The 8,801-nt window shown below is 40.2% G+C and overlaps 1 protein-coding gene across 1 annotated transcript; it reads right to left on the bottom strand.

The window, feature by feature from the left end:
• Positions 1–1,626: 1,626 nt before the first annotated feature.
• sla1a (Src like adaptor 1a) lies at positions 1,627–8,488 on the bottom strand. Its single transcript, XM_050035660.1, has 8 exons — positions 8,328–8,488; positions 7,768–7,864; positions 7,398–7,497; positions 7,114–7,200; positions 6,728–6,831; positions 4,903–5,034; positions 4,280–4,409; positions 1,627–3,779 (listed from the first exon to the last, which is right to left on the bottom strand). The coding sequence occupies exons 2-8, from the start codon at positions 7,838–7,840 to the stop codon at positions 3,578–3,580; spliced, it is 828 nt and encodes a 275-aa protein (XP_049891617.1). The 5' UTR covers positions 7,841–7,864; positions 8,328–8,488; the 3' UTR covers positions 1,627–3,577.
• Between the last annotated feature and the right edge of the window lie 313 nt (positions 8,489–8,801).

Raw genomic sequence — 8,801 nt, 5'->3', positions numbered from 1 at the left:
ATTTGCATCAAGTTCCCGAAACTGGTCATAGACAGCGTGAGTGTTCTGTAGATCTTCCCAGGGAAATGAGCACAGCAGCCACAACGTTTCACACCCACTGATGTTGTTAAGTGGGGATGATGAAAATGTCACAGGCTGTTTCAACCACTGCCTCACAACCTTTTTACGTGTGGACCCATAAAAGCTGGCGCCATTAATTCTATTTATGTATTTGAGGTTTTTATATCATTCCCTAGTTTTCCAGTAGTGTTCCTGATGTATTCAAATCTGAAAGTTCAAATTCTGGTGTTTAAAATGCTATTTCTCAAGCCATTCTAAAAACTCCCACATGACATGACCTAGGTTTCTGCACAGTGTCGATGTTAGCCCACGTACTGCTGTGGACTGTGGAGCATTAGTTTGTTCCAAAGTGACGCAGTAACAAACAAACTAAACGATCGAGTCGCGGTAGACCAGCAACTCCCAGTGTGCTGAGTTTTCTTTCAGTGGAGTTGGTGGCTCTGAAGCAATCCTAGATATAGTGGCTCCACAGCAGTAGGCTACATTGTTTAGCTCCTGTGCCCCAGTACTGTACTCCTGTCTGCTTCTCCACACTGGGAGCATGCAGACTGCCATCTTACTATAGGAAATACACTGACTGTGGAGCTATTAATCTGTTTAGACAGTACAAATGCAGTATTATATTGAATCTAAATGTGACTTCACCTGGTTCAAAAAGGCACTATGTTTTACGGCTTGTGTCGGGGGTGGGGTGATCAGCACTGTAACCTATGCCTCTGCTTTCTGATAATGGCTGAGTGGGAGTTTCTATTTGAAAAACCCGGAAAAGAATGCAGATGGAATTACCCTTAAATACAAAGCTAATTTTTACTTGTGAGCCCTCTATACACATGTATATGAGGTGTGATTTTCCCTTCTTAGATAGTTTCATTTGAGTATTGTCAGAGGGTTGGAGAGATAAAACTGTTCAGTATTTAACACAAAAACAGACATTAAATAACTGAACATATGTTTGTGTACGGCTTGTGTGGTGGTAACCGCTTGTGTGGGTCCAGACCCCCGTGTTGGAAACCACTGCTTTAAACTATAAAGAGACCTCTGTTCTTTCAACAGTAATGCTTAACATTTCCTCACTGACTGCGCCGACCTCCAGCTGACATTCTCGGACATATTTATTTTGCTTTACTGTCTGACTCAGATGAACCAGCAAAAAGCAGAAAGCTATAGATAATGCTACATGCTGCTCTCTTTATTTAGAGTTTAGGTTAGCACATTGGGGTTAGTGGTTAAAAATGTTCAGGTCAAACTCTTAAAAAACAGAAGAGGAAGTTGCTCAAGCACAAATATGAAAGTGTTTGAGGGGAGGTTGGGGTAAATGCAAATAAGTGCAAATAAGGTCTTGTGCAGTGGTAATAAATGTTTTTGTTTGCATACCTTTATAAAAATATTGCTGTTATTTATCATCTTATTAAAGAACAGTTGTTAACGCACCGTGTCATGTGGTGGCCATGTGAAATTAGTGAGACCATCACACTGGCAAGAATAGACACAGCTGGACAGAGGAAGTTCAACAGTTATCAACAGTTTGGCTGGAAGTTTGTGACAGAATTTGAATTTAGGAAGTCTCAGAGCTTTTGCCCATTTTAATCAGTGTAGATTATAACTCTGGATTCTGTTAAAAAAAATCACAAAAGGTTCCTTAATACAAAAAAATACTGACATGCTTCAGTGCAAGATGGCAGATCTCACACACAAAGTGAACAATAGTAGATCATGACCATTACTTCAGATTGTATAGAAGTTGATTTATCCACCATGACGTCACCTCGTTGGTTTGTGGACCACATTCTGAAGCCTCCAGTTTTGCATTTTGGTCGTCGCCATCTTGGTTTTTTTTTTGGAACCAGAAGCAACCATATTTGGATAAGAGGATGGAGCTGTGAAGGAGCGAGCAGTGGATGGGACTGAGAAACTCGAGGACACTGCCATGACAACAACTTGTCAATCACAAGATAGCCACGCCCTAAAATGTACCTGCTTTATCGTCTATTTTCCTCTATGGGACCATAATTTACTATATGAACATCTTGCTGTATTGAAGAAGACTTGTAGCTAGCGATTGACCATAAACTTGTTAAGAAAATGTTAACTGAAGTAATAAATCAAGTCAGCGTAGCGTAATTTGTCCGAGACATCTGTACAATCTGATATTTTTGCAACCAGTGGAGTCGCCCCCTGTTGGCCATTAGAAAGAATGGAGGTTTAAGGCAACAATAGCCTACAACAGTTATGCACAAATGCTGATGTTGGCTTCAGTATTTTTGTCAAACATATGAATGATTGATTTAAACTTAATAACACTGTGCCCATGCCCAGCAAACGGCTAAAAGACAAAATTAGTGACCAGCTGGTGGACACAGTGAAGCATTCAGCAGCAAAAGAGCCAAATATTTCCCATAGGAGTTGGTGGAGACCAAAACAGAGATAGAACAGAGTAAATATTGGACTTATCAGGTTGACACAAACAAATGTTGCTAATGTTGCTCCATATCCACTGGATTAAGACACATTTTCCATACGAACTTAAAGTGGACACAGGCAACTTATCAACTTTTCCCCCAAGCATTTCCAAATGGTACTATTGTTGGTGCTTCTGTCGCAAAGACAACTGGATCGCTTTCCGTTTCCCTCCGCAACAACTACAGTTTCCATATCTACTTGAGTCGTTCCACTGTCTGCCATTTCTGCTCTGGGGATGATAACTGCAAAAAACTGATTATCTTTGGTAAATGATGGCTAGCGATAACCACCAGGGAAAACAAAAAGCCCCATCCTCTTCCTGTTTTGGTTGTGCAGTGGTTGACGCACTTCCTTTGTGCCGTCAATCAAGCCTCCATTTTACTGGGAGGTTGTACCCAGTGGCAGCGAGGATTGTATAGAGACAGCAAGGCTTATAGGGAAGCAATCTAAATGCTGATGGTGTCATTATTCTACTGTATCGCCATGGCATTGTGCAATCAACACTGACTTTATAATGATAAGTTAAAGCTAAAAACATGTCTGTTTCCACTATAATTAGGTGAAAATATTTCAAAGTGATTGAATGCATGTTTAAGCCACTTTACCATAAAATATTTATTAAGAACCATATTTCTATGTGAAGAACACAGGAAGATAGTTTGAAAGCCACTAATAATAATCAATTACGTATTAATATTACCCAACAATACCCGTAGCGTTCAAGCCTCTTTCATGCTATCATAATGCCAGTTGTTTGTATTGTAGGCTCATGTGCAGAATACACATCACAGTTCAATTGCACTATTGTCCAGTTCAACTCCATTAAGCTCTGTCTCATCGGCTGAGTCAAAGTGTGAGGGGTCATGCAATTTGCATTATTGTTCAAGAACTCCAAAGTGCTCACATTAGAAGGTATAGAGCACTTTGATGTTTGGGATGCTTGGCATGGATGTCGGTTCACTGCCGACATTAGAAATGGTGTGGATCCGAGAGAAGGATGCCCTCTACTGCCCTCCACTTGAAGGTATTCCAGTCTTTTTGAACCCTGCTGATGTCTCTAGAAGTCATCCTCATAGTCAATGGTTCCAAGGCTGTTTTCAGGGACAGCATAAACAGATTTGCTCTTTTTCTTCCTGCTCTCCGCTCTCGTCTGCGCGGGGTCTTTACTCGCAGAAAAGGACAGGTAGGCGGCGATGCTGTTCCTGACTCCGTAGCTCACCATGTTGTCATTGCAGCTGTCTGTGCTGACCAGCTGGTTTCTGTTAAGGGAGGAGATGAGAAAAAATAATTCACAACAGAGCATCTTAGCGTTTCAATTTCCTTCTTCACTAAAAAAAATTATGAAAATTATGTGTATCCCGCCCTGGATTTACATAACTTTCTTCAAATAAAACTATTAAAAATATTATAATCCCTTAATTGTTTTAATTTTTCAAGAGAAAATGCAGACATATATGGTTCCTGTTTGAGACTTTTTCTGACTTTCTTTCTTAGTACATTAAATATCTTTACAATTTAGACTGTTGGTTAAACAAAACAAGCAATATGAAGAATTATAATGAACAATATTCAAGGTTTTCCAACATTTTTATAGGATAAACAATTAAATATTTGAAAAACCCCAGATTAATCAATTGAAGTTCAATCACTTTTTGCTTTTTGGACAAACAGTTCAAGAACATGCAGAGATCATCTGACAGAACGTCATGCTGTCAGAGTAAAACTGGTATATATCATCTTCACCAAGCCTCAATCGTACCTGTCTATTTTCCCCCAGTCAAAATTGCGTCGCATGACGACAGGTGGAGCTATAGGAGCTGCGTCCGATGGTGGGGTCACGCCCGACAGACAGGGAGAGGTTAATGTACAACATAAGCCATCTGCAAAGTCTGAAAAGGCAAGGATAGGGGAAGTTAAATACTGCTCTTGAGCTTCCAAGCAAACACAAAACAAATGTTGTACAATTTGCATTAACCTCTTTCACACTCTACTGCTCAGGCAAACACACACAAAGCACACTTGTGAGGGGGGTTTGGAATCTATATTGGTCCAGAGTAAATTCACGATTAGAACAATTAAAGCTCACACTTTTTTCACTGTGTACGCACCAGCAGTCATTATCAAACACACAGTGTATTTCATTTCCTGTTTTGCTACAGAAATGTTCTGTCATAGCAGGAAATATGTCGAAGGTTGACCACTGATAAGAAACAGTTCTATATTAAGAACATGATAAATTATTTTCAGCGCTTAAAAATTGTGTGATTGCCTGTTTGTGTGTGTGTGGCTCTATGTATCGTGATGCTTGTCTCCTTTTTGTTTGTTTTTAATACTTTGTCTGTCTGTTTAGTTGTTTATCGTAGAGTCTGTGCATCCACCCACCACAGTAGTGGTTGATCATATCTTCAAGGCACTGGAAAGTGAGGCGAGGGGAGATGTAGTACCAGCTGTTGTCCAGTCTGAAGATACGATAGTGCTTTATGATCCGGTGCTTCACTGAGAGCGAATACAGACCTAAGGATGTGACACACACAGCAGACACTTAACAGCACACTCTTAATCATGACATCAAGCTGCTCTGTTCTATGAAACAAGCACATAGTGGTCAACACGTCAGTTTGCCAGAACCCAAGAGCGTCATATTATTCCACTCATAACTCAAAATGTTAGGGCAATGTAAAAGCAGAAGCAACGTTAATGCTTAGTCATTGTGCATTTTTGCACCATAAGTAAAGAAAAAAATCTAAATATGACGACACAGAAACGTTTCAGAGGAGAAGTTGTTTACCTCAAACATGTAGCTGAAAAACAGTTTTGGGGAAATAAGCTTACTGGCTTTCTTGCCGAAAGTTAGATAAGAAGATTGATATCACTCATATGTGATATCTGTGTTAGATATAAATCTACAGCCAGGAAATGATTGACTTTGCTTATTTTAGCTTGGCATAAAGACTGGAAACAGGGAAACAGATAGTCTCACTCGGTTGAAGATTAAAAAAACAGTTTACAAGCATCTCTAAAGCTCAGTAATTAACGCAGTTGATTGTTTAATCTGCAGAAAAACAAGCGTAAAAACTTTCCTTCACGAGGGGTTTGGTGTCAGATTATTTCATGACTATTTTTATCTAACACTCTGCACTGTTTTTAAAAACTTTTTTACTATTTTTGAGAATTTTGCCTTTACATACAGAAATCATGGGGTTAGAGCAAATAGTAATGACATGCATCAAAGGTCCCAAGCCAGAAAAATTAGATGGTACTAGCTGTAGACCATGCGGACACCAATTTTAGCCAATATAATAATATCTCAACTGTTCTAAATTATGCCAAAAATTATATTTCAAAGTCGTCAATTTCAAGTCCTTAATTCCTTTTACTTTTAGCCCCTTAAAGAAGCTGTATACGACATTCCTATATCTATACGGCACATGGCTCTCGACATGGGCAAGGCTGAGGTGGCAACTAGCAGCTAATGGTGCTAACAGTGTGAACATGGCTGACAGAGCTAATGGTGTCGATGTGGGGGGAACCAGAGGGTGGATGTTACGCTTCTGTAACGGGTTGGGATGGTGTTAACAGAAGTAACTGCTGTACCAACATGTTCTCACTCCGACCTCGTCACATATTAACGTGTTGGTCATGGACTTTCCATGTCCACATACGACGTGCAAGGTACCCTGAGTGAGTTGGTTGTTGACCTTCTGGGACACTATGTCTCTTCTTTCAAGATACACTTCAGTTTTCACAGGAAATTTGCGTACAGTCTCTTTCAAAATGAACGCACTATGTCGGTACAACGCCGCAAAAATGTTTTTTTTCCTTCAACAACAAACATGTGGTTGGATTTAGGAAAAAAGAACAGAGTTTGCCTTTAGAATCTTACTGGACATGAACACCTCTCTTTTGGGTGAAAGTCCATGTTTGTTGGACCCTTCCACCACCCGTCCCGGCCCGAAACATCATTGAATACCATTTTCTTGAAAGTTTTGGACTCTTGTCTTTCTTCTCTCTTGAACTACATCCCTCCTGTTCTTGATTGGGATCTGACAAGATCTCATCTTGGTTTGGCGTCTGCTCGTGTCCTAACATCATGCTGATCTCATCGAGCATTTTAATTTCCTATTCAGAGACTCGACACTAATCTTTTACAGAAAGCCAAAGTCAAACCAAACTCACAAAGCGGATTGTGCCTCACAAATGTACTCACCTCTCTCCCTGGTGCTCTCCCGTACCAGGAAGGAGCCGACTCTGTTCACAGGTAGACTGAGCAGCTCCTCGGCCTTCTGCCTCTCCACCCCCTCAAAGAGCCAACTAACCGAACAAAAAAATAAGCTGTGAGTTAAAGATCACATGCTGCATTTTAAACCTTAGCAGTAAAAAACCCATTGCTTCAGACACAATCTCAAAATCGACACATTCAACACGTGCCTATATCTTGTTTTACTATCATCTCCTACGACCTTATTACTACAGAGAGAGATCATAGATAGTGTAGTGGAACAACTTGTTTCATATTCTTTGCTGTTATTGATCTGAAGCAAGTTCAAACAGCCGATAGTAGAGGATAGTTAGTATAGCTCTGCTTCTGCTTACCCATGGTAAACTTTTGCCACATGGCTGCTGGGTATGTAGTTCTCCTTTTGTGTTTGAACAGAGCGCACTCTCCACCAGTAAGCCTCCCTGAGAAACATAAAGAAGCAAAGAGGAATCAACCACTGACCTTTGTGTGTGGACAGTTCTCTATACTGGAAACTTAGAGCATGAAGTTAGAAATGAGGTTTCGTTTTTATTTTTGGTTAGACTATTTCCTCTTAGTTATTTGTGATCTTCCAACTGCCAAAAGTTTTTAATCAAGAATGAAAGAAACAAGATCGTACTGAGCAATGAGTCTGAGCTTCTCCCCCATCCTGTAGATGGGCTCGCTGATTTCAGGCGACGGGTAGTCCTGAAGCACTACCACCATGTCGTCCTCTGAACCTGCCAAGAACAATAATTACAGTCTTAACAAACACAGTCAAATGCTGATACACAGACATCATTAGTTTGGCAAATTCAGAGATGTCTAAGACCAAACCTTGGATATTATTGCCAGTTCATTTAAATCGTAGTTTTAGATTATTTTACACCATTGAAATGTAGCTGTGCATATGCAAAAAGTTTTACTGACAGCAGTTGAGAAAGTTTTTACTTTTAATTTTGCAAGCACTTTATTTATAAAACAAAGTATGCTATTAATAAAAAACGTACCTTTTAAAGAGCTGTCATGGTTGTCTTTGTTGACCTTGTCTGTGGCACTCACGCCTCGCATCACATTCCCCATCCTTCAGATAGACCAGACTCCAGTCTGAAGTCAGGGCAGAGAGACGGATATGCTGTGAATGTACTCAACAATTTTCCACTCATGTACCAATCTGTTTTTTTTATACCAGTAAACTTCTCTCTGCTACTGCGCCACAGAGTTTTTAACTTCCTATAAGCTGACCATTGACCTATCTCAACGGACAGAATGGGGAAGCTGAGGCTAGATGCTATCGGACTCAATTTTCCACTGCAGCACCTAGCTCTGTGCGCTCACAACTAGCAGTGACTACTGAAATAAAATTCTTATATTGCGACATTAGACTCCCATGTTGCAGTCTCTATGAAATAATTCACATTTTGATGCATTTCAACAGATCCTGTCGATGTGACGATACTCTGAAGTTACGGCACACTGTGTTCAGCTGGCTGGTATGGGGTAATAACAGTCCCGTCAATACAGAAACCAGAAGCAGAAGCAGTTGATTTGATAAAATATAGACACCTACCTGTGGGACTTGTAGCTGGCCTGTTTTGACGGCATCAAGTGTGGTGACAGTGTCGACTGCCTAAACAGGGCATGATGGCAGCAGCAGAATCCAGTACTAGAGAAGTACCATGTTGATAAGAATTCACTGCAATGACCTGTCGCTGAGTGTGGTGACAGTGTTGCATCTGACTGCAAACTCACTTCCTGTAATGAAATGAGGAAGAGGGCCAGCAAAAGTGTTGTTGAGACACACAGATCATCAAAGAGGGGAGTGAATAACAACCGTCTAAATGTAGTTATTTGAGGTAACTGAAAGCACTAATGTAGGCAACGCTTTTTATTAATCTACTGAATTATGTGTCAAAGTGTTTGGGGATGTTCCAGTAGACAATAATCTACTTTAATGACTGTTTATTTACTGTCCAGTAAGCTGTTATTTACTGCCACTCTCTGTTGTTACGTAAAGCATAGAAAGATTGAGCTGAAATGATTC

The sequence above is a fragment of the Epinephelus moara genome, chromosome 22 (assembly GCF_006386435.1).
Source record: "Epinephelus moara isolate mb chromosome 22, YSFRI_EMoa_1.0, whole genome shotgun sequence".
NCBI classification, from domain to species: domain Eukaryota; kingdom Metazoa; phylum Chordata; class Actinopteri; order Perciformes; family Serranidae; genus Epinephelus; species Epinephelus moara.
This window is presented reverse-complemented; position numbering and strand designations above follow the sequence as displayed.

Bases quoted from the DNA above. Each gene is read 5' to 3' on its own strand.
- sla1a (XM_050035660.1), bottom strand. From the start codon at position 7,840: ATGGGGAATGTGATGCGAGGCGTGAGTGCCACAGACAAGGTCAACAAA. The intron at 6,832-7,113 runs GTAAGCAGAAGC...TTGTTCGGTTAG, and splicing joins GTGGCAAAAGTTTACCATGG to TTGGCTCTTTGAGGGGGTGG. The intron at 5,035-6,727 runs GTGAGTACATTT...TCACATCCTTAG, and splicing joins GGAGAGCACCAGGGAGAGAG to GTCTGTATTCGCTCTCAGTG.